Source organism: Oryctolagus cuniculus, chromosome 8 (assembly GCF_051225735.1).
Source record: "Oryctolagus cuniculus isolate XC-2025 breed Fujian yellow rabbit chromosome 8, ASM5122573v1, whole genome shotgun sequence".
Lineage (NCBI taxonomy): Eukaryota > Metazoa > Chordata > Mammalia > Lagomorpha > Leporidae > Oryctolagus > Oryctolagus cuniculus.
In genome coordinates this window covers 112,005,190-112,022,781 of record NC_142874.1, presented here as the reverse complement: position 1 = coordinate 112,022,781, position 17,592 = coordinate 112,005,190, and the positions used below count along the sequence as shown (strand labels likewise).

Here is a 17,592-nt window from a genome sequence, read left to right as displayed (position 1 = left end):
TATGTTACCACTGCTGAAATAAACTTTTAACTTGTGAATGAAAAAGTCTTGATGTATTTCCTTACCAGAGCTTAAAAGTCAGGAATTCTTGGTCATTTACTTACGTGCAGATTTTACTGTTGTGTCCCAGTTTTGGTAGTCTCTACATCATTGCTATCATTTTTTTAAAGATATATTTCTTTTGAAAGAGTTACAGAAAGGGCCAGACAGAGAGAGAGTGCTTCCATCTGCAGGTTCACTCCCCAAATGGCCACAACAGCCAGTGCTGGGCCAGGTTGAAGCCAGGGGACAGGAGCTTCATCCAGGTCTCCCATGTGGGTGGCAGGGGCCTAAACATTTGGACCATCTTCTGTTGCTTTTCCCAAGCCGTTTACAAAGATCTGGATCGGAAACAAAGCATATGGACGTGAACTGGTGCCCAAATGAGACACCAGCGTTGCAGGTGGTGGCTTTACTCACTACACCACAACGCTGGCCCCACTATCATTTCTTAAGTGAGATTGTTTATGTATACCTGATAGAGAAAGAGTTTGTTTAGGTATGATGAAAAAGTCTTTAAGCCTCTGGTCTATAATATTATGTTGTGCTACAGAAGAAAGTTTTAACAAGACTAGAAAAGTAATAAAGCAGTGTGGAAGAGTGTATGTTCTGATTATCTCCCATTGTACATTTAAAATACTTTCTTAGTGAAATTTTTTTTTGAGATTTATACACATCTATGCAGCATTTTCCATATAAGATTTTCTACTTAGAGATTGTGGATTTTGATTTCTATTCCTGATAGCAGTTCTTAGAGTTCCCAGTATCCAGGGACACTGAGAAAAAATCCATAAACTGAAAGAACAGATTTTGTATTTCAGGCCCAGAGTGTGTAGTACTGCAGTGTTGCACTATGGATAACTGACCTATAATTATTTTTCCTTGAACTCTTAGTGTTCTTAAGTATTTCTGTATCCTAACATATTTAGAAGAAATCCGTTCTACAGATCTGTACTAGCTCTATGTGAAATTTAGCCACGTGTAGATGTTAATGAAGGAACACAGAGGAGGCTCTTTGATCCATGTTTAGATTCATACTCTTATTCCAGTTTTCAACCCTAGTGTGAAATTTAGTGACTCACACTGGAATAGGCCAAATTAAATGTAACATAAGTTATTTAAATTTAATGATCAGTTCAGTGAACCAATACACATGGAAGATAATTACATATAATATTCCCAATTTTGTAAAATTTTTACTTGAATTTTAGAATAATTTTATAGGCTATCAGGATAATTTTTATAAAATGTCTTCAGTGAGAAATAAGGATCTCACCACGCAAGGGAAAGTTTTTTTGTTTTTTGTTTTTTGTTTTTTGACAGGCAGAGTGGACAGTGAGAGAGAAAGACAGAGAGAAAGGTCTTCCTTTGCCGTTGGTTCACCCTCCAATAGCCGCCGCGGCCAGCGCGCTGCAGCCAGCGCACCGCGCTGATCTGATGGCAGGAGCCAGGTGCTTATCCTGGTCTCCCATGGGGTGCAGGGCCCAAGCACTTGGGCCATCCTCCACTGCACTCCCTGGCCACAGTAGAGAGCTGGCCTGGAAGAGGGGCAACCGGGACTAGAACCTGGCGCCGCTAGGCAGAGGATTAGCCTAGTGAGCCGTGGCGCCAGCCTAGGGAAAGTATTGACTAGACTTATAACTTTAGCTTTTTTGGGTAATATAGCAGTGGGTTGGAGTGAAAATTTTAGTAGAATCATTGGTGGGAGACTCAATATTACCATGTTTTAAGCAGTGACAGTTCCTTAGGAATGAGAATACTCCACTAGGGCTGGTTTAAAAGGATTGACTGTGATTTTTATTTCCTCACCAGTAAAATTAAGATGATGATTGTTTTTGTGAAGAGTAAATGAATAAATTCATGCAAAGTCCCATTGATTGATTTAGCAAATATTGAATATCCACTGCATGATACATATTAAATAATACATATCAGAGTATCAGATAGTTCTATGTTATATTCTCCTATTCTTTAGAAATAATTGCAGTTCAGATCTGTAACGTTTCTTTTTTTTTCTTTTTGAGATTTATTTTTGTTTGAAAGGTAGAGTGACACAGAGTGGGAGAGAGAGACAGAGAGTGATCTTCCATCCACTTGTTCACTCCCCAAATGGCCACAGCAGCTGGAGCTGGGCTAGGCTGAAGCAAGGAGTCAGAAGCTATCCTGGCCTGGTTTATCCAAGCACTTAGGCTATCCTCCACTTCTTTCCCAGGCACATGTACAGGGAGTTGGATCAGAAGTGCGGCTCTCAAACCAGCACCCATATGGGATGCCATTGTAGGCAGCGGCTTTACCCTGTATGCCACAGCACTAGTCTCCCAGTTTCTTTTAAAGATTTATTTTATTTATTTGAAAGAATTACATAGAGAGGTAGAGCCAGAGAGAGAGAGAAAGGTCTTCCATCTGTTGTTTCACTCCCCAAATGGCCGCAACAGCCAGAACTGAACTGATGCGAAGGCAGGAGCTTCTTCTGAGTCTCCCACATGGGTACTGGGGCCCAAGCACTTGGGCCATCTTCTGCTGCTTTCTCCGGCCATAGCAGAGAGCCAGATTGGAAGTGGAGCAGCCAGGACTTGAACTGATGCCCATATGGGATGCCGGCACTGCAGGCTGGGGCTTTAACCCACTGTGCCATAGCACCAGCCCCCATATTTTGTTTTAAGAGACAGAATGAGATAGATAAAAAGTTCTTGTCTGATGGTTCACTCCCAAATGCCTTCAATGGCCCATAGTTGGGGCTAAAGCCTGGAGACAACCCAGGAACAGAATCCAGGTCTTCCCAACTCTTGAGCCATCACCACTACCTCCCAGGGTCCAAATTAACAGAATGCTGGAATCAGGAGCCAAAGCCGTATATTGAACCCAGGTATTCTGACATGGGATGGAGGTGTCCTAACTGGCAGCTTAAATACAAGACTTCTTCATTCTTTTTTAAAAAAATTTTTTATTTGAAAGGCAGACTTAGAGGAAGAGACAGATCTAACATCCCCTGGTTCAATGGTCAGGACTGGGTCAGGCTGAAGCCTGGAGCCAAGAACTCCATCCGGGTCTCTCATGTGAATGGCACGGTTCCAAGTACTTGGGCCATCTTCTGCCTTCCCAAAGCATATTAGTAGAGAGTTGGGTTGGAAGAAGAGTAGCCAGGACTCTGACTCTCTGATATAGGAAGCTTCACAGGCAATGGCTTAACCCACTGCACCATAATGCTGGCCTCATTAGTTCTTTATTGGAAAAAAAAAAAAAATGTTTTGAGAGACAGAGCGAGAGAGAAAGAGACCTTCTATCTGATGGTTCATTTCTTAAATGCCCACAACAGTCCATAGTTGGGGTTGAAGCCTGGAGCCAAACTAGGAACTGGACCCAGCTGTTGAACCATCAGCACGGCCTCCCAGATCCACATTAGGAGGAAGCTGGAATTAGGAGCCAAAGCCAGGTACTCTGATGTGGGATGTAGGTGTTTCAACCAGCAGCTTAAATGTAAGGCCAAATGCCTTCCCATTCCTTAATTCTGATTTTGTATTTCTTCAACTTTCAGATTTTTTTAACGAAACAATTAGAGAAATCCTTTTCTTTTTAAATTTTTAATTATTTGAAAGAGAATTCTCATTCACTGGTTCATTTCTCAAATGCCTACAGCAGCTGTTGGGCCAAGGCATAAGCTTGGGGCTGAGAACTCAGTCCAGGTTTCCCAGTGTGTAGCAGGAACGCAGTTACTCAAGGCATCACCATTACTTCCCAGGGTCCATATTAGCTGGAAACTGGAGTCAGGAACCAGAGCGGGTATGTTACCTGGGTACTCTGATGTGGGATGTGGGCATCCTTAGTGCCAGACCAAACATCTGTCTCTTAGGAAAAACATTTTAGAAGGATACTTAATGAAAATGTTGTTTTACTATTAAAATCATAAAGTCATAAGCCTATTTTTTTAATTCCATAGTAAGGACCTGTTTTAGAAACTGCAAATAATTCATTCAGGAGATACTTACCAAGGTCTTACCCTAGAGCATGGAGAACACAAATTTGAATAATATAATTGTACTTGCCTTGAAGGACTTTGAAGTTCAGCCAGAGATAAGCACATACACAGCTAATTGTAACAAAAATTTAGTGGTTGCCATTGTGTGTGTGTGTGTGTGTGTGTGTGTGTGTGTGTGTGTTTTTTGACAGGCAGAGTGGACAGAGAGACAGAGAGAAAGGTCTTCCTTTTTTTTTTTTGCTGTTGGTTCACCCTCCAATGGCTGATCCGGCCATTGTTGTTTTTATGGAAGCATAGGAGAGGACTATTCTGTCTGAGAGATGATTGGAAAAGCTTCACATACAAGGATACTTCAAAAAATTCATGAGAAATGCATTTTATGAAAAAACTGGTACAGGTTTCAAAACTCTTTTCTACATAATCCTGTCTTGTAATCCATGAACTTTTTGAAGTACCCTCACGTATTACCATGAGGTCATTGCAAAGAGAAGCAAACTTGTTTCTGACAGTATTTTCTTTTTAAAGATTTATTTATTTATTTGAAAGTCAGAGTTACACAGAGGAGGAGGGGCAGAGAGAGAGAGAGAGAGAGAGGTCTTCCATCCACTGGTTCACTCCCCAGATGGCTGCAACTGCTGGAGCTGTGCCGATCTGAAGCCAGGAGCCACGAGCCTCCTCTGGGTCTCCCACACAGGTGCTTTGGTCATCTACTGCTTTCCCAGGCCATAGCAGAAAGCTGGATTGGAAGTGGAGCAGCCAGGTCTCAAATTGGTGCTGCAGGCGGCGTTTAACCCGCTACACCACAGCGCTGGCCCCCAAAATTTTAAACAATATTTACAATGGCAACTTTAAAATACATATGGGACAGGTCCTTATCGGCAGCAGCTTGGGGAATAGGCAGAGGAATTTGTCCTAAGGAATATTGTACTCACTGCTTAGATTTTATGTTATAGATGAATAAAAATAGTATTTACAAAAATGCTTTTACTCATGCATTATGTAATTTGAGGAAATGTTATTGTACTTATTAAAGATCATAGTTAGTTTTACTTGAAGAAGTTAATAGAGGTTAGAGAGGGACAACCCCCATAAATTTCCTTCATATCACCACTAAATACATCTCATTTGTATTATTTGGCTTAGTTTTTGAAAGTGTTTCTGTGATTTTTTTTTTTTTTTTTAAGAATTTGTTCCGGCGGACACAGAGCAGTGCTGCTGCTGCTGCTTCTTCTTCTTCTTCTTCTTTTTTTTTTTTTTTGACAGGCAGAGTGGACAGTGAGAGAGAGAAAGGTCTTCCTTTTGCCATTGGTTTACCCTCCAGTGGCCGCCGCAGCTGGTGCACTGTGGCCAGCGCATCGTGCTGATCCGAAGCCAGGAGCCAGGTGCTTCTCCTGGTCTCCCATGGGGTGCAGGGCCCAAGCACTTGGGCCATCCTCCACTGCACTCCCTGGCCACAGCAGAGAGCTGGCCTGGAAGAGGGGCAACCAGGACAGAATCTGGCTCCCCAACTGGGACTAGAACCCGGGGTACCGGCGCCGCAGGCAGAGGATTAGCCTATTGAGCCGTAGCGCCGGCCTATTTCTGTGATTTTTTTTATAGATCTAATAAACCATTTCAAGATTTAAGTGACATAATTATTTACCATTAAAATTTACAAATGACCAGGTAAGAATAAATGCTGAGAATGATTACACAGAAACAAAATGTATGAACTATATTGTAAGAGTATATTTCCAAGATATAGAAATTATAAACATTATTACCCTTATAACAGTTAACTCCTTTTTTTTAAAAGATTTATTTAATTATTTATTTATTTGAGAGGCAGAGTTAGAGAGAGGGAGAGAGGTCTTCCATCTGCTGGTTTACTCCCCAAATGGCCATGTCAGCCAGAGCGGAGCTGATCTGGAGCCAGGAGCTTCTCAGGTCTTCAACATGGGTGTAGGGGCCCAAGCACTTGACTCGTCCTCCACCGCTTTCCCAGGGCATAAGCAGAGAGCCGATTGGAAGAGGAGCAGCTGGGACATAAACTGGAGCCCACATGGGATGCTTGCACCGCAGGCAGAGGCTCAACCTGCTGTGCCACAGCGCCGGCCCTACAGTTCACTCCTCATCTGAAAGCAGACTTAGTCCATTTATGGTTCCATAGCAAAATATCTCAGTCTAAGTGACTTATAAGTAGTAATAATTATAATAACAGTGTATTTCCATTCTAAAGTCTGGGAAGTCCCAGATCAAGGCACCAGCAGGCCTGGCATGTCTCCTTCCAAGGTAGTGCCTTGTTGCTATGTCCTAAAATGAATCCTCATATGGCAGAAGGGCAAAAAGACCTTAATTTTCTCCAGCCCTTTTATAAGGCACTAATCCATTTATGAGTACTGGATCCTTATGATTTATTCGCGTCCTAAACTCTACACCACTATATTGGGAAGTAAGTCTCAACACATGACATTGAGGGGAATATCCAGACTATAGCACAGACATAATCTTTTTTATTTTATTTTTTATTTTTTTTGACAGGCAGAGTGGACAGTGAGAGAGAGAGAGAGAGAAAGGTCTTCCTTTTTTCTTTTTTTTGCCATTGGTTCACCCTCCAATGGCCGCCACGGCTGGTGCGCAGCGGCCGGTGCACCGTGCTGATCCGATGGCAGGAGCCAGGTGCTTCTCCTGGTCTTCCATGGGGTGCAGGGCCCAAGCACCTGGGCCATCCTCCACTGCACTCCCTGGCCACAGCAGAGGGTTGGCCTGGAAGAGGGGCAACTGGGACAGAATCCGGCACCCTGACCGGGACTAGAACCCGGTGTGCCAGCGCCACAAGGCGGAGGATTAGCCTATTGAGCCGCGGCAATGCAAGAGAAATCATTGAGAACATGAGCCTATATTTAACACCTAAACATTCTATATTAAGAAGTCCTGGGGCTGGCATTGTGGCACAGTGGGTTAAGCCCCTGCTTGGGATGCCCATGTCCATATAGTGTGCCTAGGGTCAAGTTCCACATCTGCTTCCTTCCCAGCTGCCTGGTAGGCAGCAGATAACAGCTGTAGTACATGGGTCCCTGCTAGCCATGTAGGAGGCCTGTGTAGTGTTCCAGTCTCCGGGCTTCAGCCATAATCAGCCCCAGATGTTATAGGCATTTGGGGAGCAGACCAGCAGATCAAAGATCTCTCTCATCCTGTGTGTGTGTCAGTCTGCTTTTCAAATAAATAATTAGAAAATGTTAACGTTAAAAAAAAATTAGTCTTGGGGCCAACATTGAGGTGCAGAAAGTTAAGCTGCAGCTTACAACCCTGTTATCTCAAATTGCAGTGCCATTCTGAGTCTTAGCTTTTCTACTTCTTGTCCAGCTCCCCGGGAAGGGAGCAGATAATGACCTAAGTATTTGGGCCCCAGCCACCCATTTGGGAGACCCTCTCAGAGGGAGTTCAGGATTTCTGGCTTCGGCCTGTCCCTGTCTCAGTCTTTGCAGCCATTTGGGAGTAAACGAGTAGATGAGAGAGTTGTGTCCCTCCCGTCCCCCACAACCCTATCTCTCTCTACTTTACTCTTTCAAATAAATAAGTCTTAAAGTCTTTAGGATTTGACATTAAATGATGATCATCTTTGCTTTCATCAGTTCAGCTAGGAAATCAGTATTTTGATCTTTTTAATGTTGCTTGGAATGGGGTATTCAAATATTTCTGTCTATAGGCCATTGTTTATTTAACCCTGAAAATGCCTAACTAGATTGTTTCAATTGTATAGGTTTTTAAATGAATGTAGTGTTAGGTTTTGGGGGAGTGGGGGTGGGTGTTATGCCCTGATAAGTCAAAAACAGGATAGCAGAGGAAAGGTTGGGGTGGGGGTCGGGTGGGGTGGAGTGGTAGTGGTCTTTGAAGAGATTTGGAATCCCTAGGCAGGGAGCAACAACCTATTTATGCTGTTTCTTGGGAGTGGGACATGTGGACGTGCAGATATCTGGGTCCACAGCAATAAGGCAGGCCTGACTAGGCAGGATGCCCTTTGATTAGTGTTTATCAAAGTCAGCAATTTACGAAGTGGGGTCTTATTAGCTCTGGATGTTCCTAGCTAGGGCTGTGAGATACAGAGCAGAATCTTAGGCATAAAATTCCATGGTGACAACTTCAGGGTTGTTTTTAATTGGGCTCAGTTTGCCTGGTGTAAAGTTAGCTGTGTCCCAGCAATCTAGCAAGTCTTAACATATCATATCAGTCTTGTGTGTGTGTGTGTGTGTGTGTGTGTGTGTGTATAAAGAGAAGGAAAAAACTTCGGATATTGAATGGAAAAGGGTCCTGGGTCCCTGGATCAGGGATGGGACTAGGGAACAGAGACTGAGGCAGTCTCACTTGCTGCTTCCTGCTGAGAAGGGACATAGTTAGGGAAGTGGTTCCTCCCTGTCCCAGTGCTGGCAGAGTTAGGGCAGTGGTTGATACGGAACATCCCTTAACAGGAGAATATTAACAACATGGGTTTGAGTTAAATTTTGAACCATTGATTGGATGAGTTGTCTCAGCAGCTGGAGAAGGCATGGTCCTAAAAATACAAGAAGGAAAATTACTATGAGTGGAGTGAGAAGAGGCACAAGCTACAGTATCCAGAAGGGTTTCTGAAACCAGTTACTCCAAGGTTCAGACAACTGCTGTTGAATTTTGGATGCCCTGTCTGCCAATCTGTGAGTAGCATCCAGAATGAGACCTGATTGAAATAAAAACAGCATTCTTCCTCTAGGAATAAATAAAGAGAGACCTCCTGGGTTTTTTGTTTGTTTTGTTTTGTTTTCCCTTGTTAGCAGGTTCGAGCCTTGTTGATTTTGTGCGATTGCCAAGGAGTTGACTGACTTGGTCTTGAACCTTGGGATGACAGCTCTTACGGTGAATATGTGTGGTTAGAGGAATTGGTAGAAATTGGTTGTGGGGAACCACATTAACATTGAGAGTTTTAACTGAGAGGTGTGCGTGGTGTTGACTCAGGTGGATTGTGGGGCAAGGCGGGCAGTTTAGGCAGAGGAGGAAGGAGAGGCACAGCCAGCAGTCGTTAGCAAGATTTGTGTGTGTGTTACTTAAACATGAGGAAACTGAATGTTCTTTTTTTTTAAAGGTTTATTTATTTATTTGAGAGGCAGAGTTAATAGAGGGAGAGGTCTTCCATCCTTCCATCTGCTGGTTCACTCTGCAAATGGCCACAATGGCCAGAGCCCAGCCAATCCGAAGCCAGGAGCCTGGAGCTTCCTCCAAGCCTCCCATGTGGTGCAGAGGCCCTGGTTTCCCAGGCCATAAGCAGAGAGTTGAACCAGAAGAGGAGCAGCTAGGACACAAACAAGATGCAGGCATCACAGGTGGAGGCTTAGCCCACTGCACCACAGCTCTGGCCCTGAGTGTATGTTCTAAGAGACATGTAGTAAGAAAATGCTGCATGGGGACTAGGCAGGAGGGAGACAGGGCAGTAGCCAGGAGAAACAGCAAGAAAATCCTTTTGACTTATTAGAGCTCAAACAGAATGGCACTCAAAAGTGTGATCAACGAAGTCACCCTGGAGGAGATAGTCCCACACAAAGTGAAGTGTTTCTGTTCCCTTTGGTTAGGAGCATGGCAGCTTTTAAGAAGAGTCAGGACAAGATCATAAAATTGTCCAGGGTCAGACATTGTGAGGATCTTACAGTTTTGTGAATAGGCATGTCTTCCTCTTCAAAATCCTCTGGAATGGCATTGAGACAGAGGAAGGTAGCGGGGTCAGGGCTTGTGACTGCCACCAACTCCTTGGAGCCCCTCCCTTGTTGTCTTCCTGGGTCCATGTGAACTTTAATCTGGAAAAATAAATCCAGGAGGGAAAGCCTACCAATTTGGCAGCTGAGTGGTGGGAGTTAGTTGAAAGGACCAAACAAGGCCTACTTCAACTGGTTTGGAGTGGAAGTTGGAGTGGCTTTAGGTGGAGGGTTTTTACGTAGACCCAATCCCCTGGGTTAATTTGTAATGAAAAGCGGTCCTTAAGGGATATTTTATGGGGTATGGTGAAGGACAACCAAAGGATACTGAGTGTCCTGGGCGGGGCGGGAGGGGGGGGTCTATCTGGCTGGAAAAGTATCTGGAAGTCGTAAAAGGTTGGGGAATCTCAGGAGAGGGGGTTATAATAGAAGAGTACAATAATTTATGATCCTACCTGTAACACAACAATGACCCTGGACCAGTCCCTCAGTAATAATGCTGGCTTGAGTGAAGGTCCAACAGGTTTTGTGATTCTGATCCCAGTTGCCAGGTTTTTTGGCAGAGTGGGCAGAGAAGCCAGCCTCTGTCACCACAGCTGTTTGTCCAATGCTTTGGCTTTTTGCATAGAAAAGAGGTGCTGCTATTTGGGGGTGGACTGGACTTGTTGGATCTCCTTAATGGCAGATCATTGCATAAAGCAACTGTTATTTGGGCCTTTTTCTAATATCAGGGGTGGCTAGAACTAGAAGTCTAGAGTCATGGGCATGCTCTGACACTGTCTTTTCTTGTAAGTTAAGAGAGTGCACTGGCCGGCGCCGCGGCTCACTAGGCTAATCCTCTGCCTTGCGGCGCCGGCATACCGGGTTCTAGTCCCGGTCAGGGCACCGGATTCTGTCCCGGTTGCCCCTCTTCCAGGCCAGCTCTCTGCTGTGGCCAGGGAGTGCAGTGGAGGATGGCCCAAGTGCTTGGGCCCTGCACCCCATGGGAGACCAGGATAAGTACCTGGCTCCTGCCATCGGATCAGCGCAGCGCGCTGGACACGGCGGCCATTGGAGAGTGAACCAACGGCAAAGGAAGACCTTTCTCTCTCTCTCTCTCTCTCACTGTCCACTCTGCCTGTCAAAAAGAAAAAAAAAAAAAAGTCACATGAGGCAAGCTATGGCCTTTCAGATAGGATCAAACATACCAAACAGATTTTTGAATGTTTATATTTCATGTATATTGGGTCAAAGATTGTTTTAAAGTTAAGATGAATATATACTATAAGAGGACACATCAAAGTGTTTGTTAAATAACCACATTTTAGTTTATTTGAGAGAGAAAAATTGAGTTGTAGAGGAGTAGAGCTTCATTAAAAGCAAAATGAAAATAGCCTGTTAGCCATTGGTTTGTACAGCTTGGATGGGGAAGGCAATAGTGAAGTAATTATCATCTGGAAATTGTGGAGCCCTATTTTATAGTGCTATTGTGTAACAGAGTATTGGCAGGTTAGTAACTGAAGAAATTTATATCATAAGTTTTACAAATATATGCATAGAAAATGAATCATAGTGGTAGAATGTGCAGATGATTTTTGAAAGGATGTTTTTAAACTGTGTTTACAGTATTTAGTATTAGAGATCAGATCCCATTTTAGGGCTGAAGTGAATTTGAAAATAGGCCAAGCTTTATGTTGTAGTCTACATTATAACTTGAGTCTCAATAGAATCTAAATCCTGCCGTAGTTCTGTTAAACTTATTGAGGTGTAACAGACAGAAATGATCATCTTGTACTTGTTGAAATAAGTGACAGCTATTCTTCTTCTATATTAATGAAAACAAAGTAGGAGGGCCATTTAGACGCAAAATCATTTATGTCTAAAGTTTTCACTTTAAAATCTCTAATAATGCACTCTGGCAAAAGATCTCTGTGAGTGAGATCCCAGTGGAAAGAACAGGTCATCAAAGAAGGAGGTACCTTTCTCTGAAGGGAGGAGAGAACCTCCACTTTGACTATGACCTTGTCTGAACAAGATAAGAGTCGGAGAACTCAGAGGGCTTCCATAGCCTTGGAAACTCATGACTGGAGCATAGGGAGATTACTGATGCCATAGACAGGAGTGTCAATTGGTAAAGTCAACAACAGGAGTCACTGTGCACTTACTCCTCATGTAGGATCTCTGTCCTTAATGTGCTGTGCATTGAGATTTAATGCTATAACGAGTACTCAAACAATATATTTCACTTTGTGTTTCTATGGGGGTGCAAACTGTTGAAATCTTTACTTAATGCATACTAAACTGATCTTCTGTAAAAAAAAAAAAAGAAATTATCAATTCCCAACTTGACTCTCACTGGGATTAAACATGACAATAGGTCTGATCTGATTTCATCATCATTTTAAAAAAATCATCTATTATTTTTCACTTTATGTTTCTGTGTGGGAGCAAACTGTTGAAATCCTTACTTAATGTATACTAAGCTGATCTTCTGTATATTAAGATAATCGAAAATGAATCTTGATGTGAATGGAAGGGGAGAGGGAGTGGGAAAGGGGAGGGTTGTGGGTGGGAGGGACGGTATTGGGGGGAAGCCATTGTAATCCATAAGTCGTACTTTGGAAATTTATATTCATTAAATAAAAGTTAAAAAAAAATCTCTAATAATGAGACTAAAATATAAGCTTATTATATAATCAAAATATAAAGTAACAGGAAAACTGGATAATCATATCAAAAGAGGATATTATAGTATAAAACATAAAACCATTAAAATAGAAAAATATGAGAAGTAAACATTTATGGAATATTAGATTAATTATTATTTCAAGCAGTCTACATAAAGCAAGAATCATAAAGATTGATTTAATTACATAAAAATCTATACAGAGAATAAAATTTAAAAGCAAAGTATAAAGAAAAAGTAGACTTGTGAAATAGATATGACAAATGCCTAATATTCTGAATGTGTGAGGAATTCTTACGAATAACCTAGAAAAATCCATAGTTCACTGAAGACCAGAATCCCAAAACTCATGAATGATTCAGTCTGACTAGTAAAAATGATATACAATGATATAATATTTTTATTCATCAGATTGGCAACAATTTCTGAAGTTAACATTCAGGATCTGGTAGATGTAGCTCAGCAAAGGTGGTCATTATGACACAGTGGTTAAACCTCTGCTTGGATCACCTATATCCCATATTAGAGTGATGGTTTGAGTCTCATATCTAATTCCAGCTTTGCACTGGTGTGCGCACTGGGAGGCAACAGATGATGGCTCAAGAACTTGGGTCCCTGCTAGCCACGTGGGAAGCCTGAATGGAGTTCAGGGTACCTAGCTTTTGCTTGGCCCAACCCTGGCTATTGCTGGCATTTTGGGAATGAATGCACAGATACAAGATCTTGCGTGTGTGCTCTCTCTCTAAAAATAAATGTTTTAAAAAATTAAAACAAGATTTTTAAAATAATTTAGCAGTGGACAGTCTGACAGTGTTGTCTGCATTGTACCTAACTTTGAAGGAGCATTTGTATTTATACAAACTTAATAAAGATTAAGTTACAGAAAAGTTCACTACTGTGTTGTTTGTAATGGCACATTGTTGGAAGCAGTTTGATTTTTCATCAAGGTTGTGAGATTTCAAGATGTTTTTATTATACAAAGTATATCATTTCAAAATAACTAGAAAATGAAAAAACCTCAAACTCAGTAAATATTAAATATTGATTTATTTACTCTGTGCCTAGTTTTTCAGTTGGTCAGTTGCAGATAATAATACACATTGAGCATCCCTAATGAGAAAATCTGAAGTGCTCCAAATCTGAAACTTGAAAAAATATATATATTTTTAAATTATTTTGTTTGAAAGGCAGAAAGAGATAGAAAGAGATCTTCCATCTGCTAGTTCACTCCCCAAATGCCTGTAATGGTCTAGGCTGGACCAAGCCTACAGCAGGAGCCCAGAACCTCAATCTGGATCTCCCATATGGGTAGCAAGGATCCAAGTACTTGAGCCATCATCTGCTGTCTCCCAGGGTGTGCATTAGCAGGAAGCTAGAATTGGAAGCAGACCCAGAACTTGAACTCAGGCATTCTGATATTGGATCCATGGGAGTGCCCTAAGTGGCAGCTTAGCTAATGTGCCAGAGGCCTGCCCCCAAATGTGAAACTTTTTGAGCATAATGTCAGTGCTCAAAAAGTTTCAGTTTCACCTTTGGGACTTTTGGGTTAAGGATTCTCAACTGATAAAAGTCTGCACATATTCTGAAATCTTGAAAAAAAAAAAAACAACCTCAACTCTGAAACATTTCTGGCTCCAGCATTTCAGATAAACGATATTCAACCTCTAGTGCCTATTTGTAGGGGTACTGGGGCAATTAAATGAATTAGGATATGAAAATTCTTTAAAATAGTGGCTGCACACAATAATTACAAAAGAATGGAATGTATGCTGCTATTCTCATTAATTCATAAAATGTTTCAGAAATATGAGGTAATATAGATAAATCATAGTTCATTGTACATAACAGAGGTACTTCAAAAAGATCATAGTAAATGGAATTAAAAGATAAAGTTCATTTTAATGTAAAAAAATTTTGAAAGCCATGCATAGAGAGGTTTTCAGTAAGTTCTTAGAAAATACATATATGAAAAGACTGCATGAATTTCAAAAACTTTTGCACCAAAATTAATTTATCTTTTAATTACATTTTTCTGTGAACTTTGAAATACCCTGATATATTACAGAAGTAGCTCATTTGGAAGATGAAAATGGCCTTTTTTAGGCAGCTGGCCTAGACCAAAAGTAAGTGACCAAAGGATTAAATTATTAAAACATTAATACTCTATAAATTTGTCTATATATAGAGTTTTTGTCCTTGCTTCAATACATGCTCTTTGCTGTTCTAAAGCAGATTTTTATATTAAACTGTCCTGTCTTGTTTTGAACAGGTTGGTTCAAAGCTCATCTCTTGTCACAGACTGGTATTGGCTTGTGTTATTCCCTATTTCAGAGCTATGTTTCTTTCTGAAATGGCTGAAGCCAAGCAAACGTTGATTGAGATCAGAGATTTTGATGGTGACACAATAGAAGACTTGGTAAAGTTTGTCTATTCTTCACGGCTCACTTTGACTGTTGACAATGTCCAGCCTCTCTTATATGCAGCCTGTATTCTGCAGGTTGAACTGGTGGCCAGAGCTTGTTGTGAATACATGAAGTTACATTTTCATCCCTCCAATTGCCTAGCAGTCAGAGCCTTTGCAGAAAGTCACAACCGCATAGACTTAATGGACATGGCAGATCAGTATGCCTGTGAACACTTTCCTGAAGTAGTGGAGTGTGAAGACTTCGTAAGTGTGTCACCTCAGCACCTTCACAAGCTTTTGTCCTCCAGTGACCTAAATATTGAGAATGAAAAGCAAGTCTACAGTGCTGCCATCAAGTGGCTTCTTGCTAATCCTCAGCATCATTCCAAATGGTTGGATGAAACACTTGCACAGGTAGGGCTGAGATAACATTATATGCAGAAATGAAATGATAGGGAAGCAAATCAACATGTTTAATTTATATGAAAAGTGGAAATCATTTTAAGGAATATAGAAGTCATTGATATGGTACGATTATGAAAATGGCTTTAACTTTTACTTTTCTGTTGTTATTCTATATAAGGAGGGTCAGTTTAAATTTGTCACATTTGCATTAGTAATATTGTCTGCTTTTTAACCTGGATATTTACAGTATTTCATTAATATAATAACAAGGGTTTTTTTTTTTTTTTTTGTTTTTTTTTTTTTTTTTTTTTTTTGACAGAGTGGACAGTGAGAGAGAGAGACAGAGAGAAAGGTCTTCCTTTGCCGTTGGTTCACCCTCCAATGGCCGCCGCTGCAGCCGGCGCACCGCGCTGATCCTGGCAGGAGCCAGGAGCCAGGTGCTTTTTCCTGGTCTCCCATGGGGTGCAGGGCCCAAGCACCTGGGCCATCCTCCACTGCACTCCCTGGCCATAGCAGAGAGCTGGCCTGGAAGAGGGGCAACCGGGACAGAATCCGGCGCCCCAACCGGGACTAGAACCCGGTGTGCCGGCGCCGCAAGGTGGAGGATTAGCCTATTGAGCCACGGCGCCGGCTTTTTTTTTTTTTTTTTTTTTTTTTTTTTGACAGGCAGAGTGGATAGTGAGAGAGACAGAGAGAAAGGTCTTCCTTTTGCCGTTGGTTCACCCTCCAATGGCCACCACGGCTAGCGTGCTGCGGCCGGCGCACTGCGCTGATCCGAAGCCAGGAGCCAGGTGCTTCTCCTGGTCTCCCATGGGGTGCAGGGCCCAAGCACTTGGGCCATCCTCCACTGCACTCCCAGGCCTGGAAGAGGGGCAACTGGGAAAGAATCTGGCGCCCCGACCCGGACTAGAACCTGGTGTGCCGGCGCCGCTAGGTGGAGGATTAGCCTATTGAGCTGCAGCGCCGGCCGCAAGGGGTATTTTATTTATGCTGATAGAACATGGTCCTGCGGAAATAGCTCTAAATGAATATAATATTAATTGTTTTATAAAGTTTCTAAATTTTAATTTTAATGAAAGTACAGCTTGCTAATGCATATAGATTTATTCTGGAAAGAAGCATAAGATACTGCTTTTCATTTCTCCCCTCATCAGAGTCTTTTTTTTTTTTCTTTTAAATCAGAAGTGTGTTTCTGTATTATTTATTTTGATGTTTTTGACTGCTAACAGGGATTACTTGGATAGGGAGATAATAAATACACCCTTTGGAGTCTGTCTTTCATTTTCCTCTCGTTTTTCTTCCTCTTCTTCCCCTTCCTTCTCTCTTTTTTTTTTAAGATTTACTTATTTATTTGAAAAGCAGAGTTACAGAGAGGAATACACACACACACACACACACACACACACACACAGAGGTCTGCCATCTGCTGGTTCACTCCACAAATGGCCGCAGTGCTGGGGTTGGGCCATGCTGAAGGCAGGAGTCTAGAACTCCATCCAGGTCTCCTATGTAGGGGGCAGGGGCCCAGATACTTGGGCCATCTTCTCCTGCTTACCCAGGCACATTAGCAGGGAGATAGATCAGATGTGGAGTAGCCAGGACTCAAACTTGCACTCATACGGGATGCCAGTGTTGCAGGTGGCAGCTTAACTACTGTGCCGCAATATCATCCCCATTCTTCATGTATTCTTGAGAAGTTTTATGATGCTACTTAAAAGAGGAGTAAGGGCAGGCATTTAACCTAGGGATTAAGATGCTGAGGAAAACATTTGCATCCTTCATTGGAGTACCTGGGTTTGATTCCTGGGTCTTGCCTCTGACTCCAGCTTTCCACTAATACTGGGAAGGCAACAGTAATGACTGAAGTAACTGGGTTCCTGCCACTACTGTGGGAGGCATGGATGGGCCTCTTGGCTTCCATCTTCAGCTCTAACCTAATCCCAGCTGTTGCAGGCATTTGGGGATTAGATGGCAAATGGAATCTAGTGTTCTCTCTCTCTCTTTTTTTTTTATATTTTAAAAATATAAAAAGGATCATTCTTTTTAACTTTTCAAAATTAAATGATTTGTTAAAACTGTACTTGATAAAATTGGTATAAAATTGGTGATAATTATGCTGATTTTCAATAATATAAGTAGTTTCATAGTATCAAAAAATTTTAAAATATTGAGAATGCAAATTTTTAAAAAATATTTATTTATTTACTTGAGAGGCAGAGTTACAGAAAGAAGGAGAGGGCTTCTATCTGTTGCTTCACTCCCCAATGGCCAGAACTGAGATGATCTGAAGCCAGGAGCCAGGAGCTTCTTCCAGGTCTCTCACTCAGGTGCAGGGGCCTAAGCACTTGGGCCATCTTCTGCTGCTTTCCCAGGTCATCAGCAGGGAGGTAGACTGGAAGTGGAG

The 17,592-nt window shown here is 42.0% G+C and overlaps 1 protein-coding gene across 15 annotated transcripts in view; it reads left to right on the top strand.

The window, feature by feature from the left end:
* Positions 1–17,592, top strand: part of KLHL8 (kelch like family member 8) — a 58,317-nt gene that overhangs the window by 16,452 nt on the left and 24,273 nt on the right. For 13 of the 15 annotated variants that reach the window (XR_016212440.1, XR_016212439.1, XR_016212438.1 and 10 more), the window contains one exon: positions 14,649–15,197. The exons of the other annotated variants lie outside the window; for them this stretch is intronic. Coding sequence is in view for 8 of the 13 variants with exons in the window: in XM_017347450.4 (XP_017202939.1) it covers positions 14,649–15,197 (549 nt within the window). In the remaining 5 variants the exon portion in view is untranslated. The remainder of the gene's footprint in view (positions 1–14,648; positions 15,198–17,592) is intronic. 15 annotated transcript variants of the gene reach the window in all.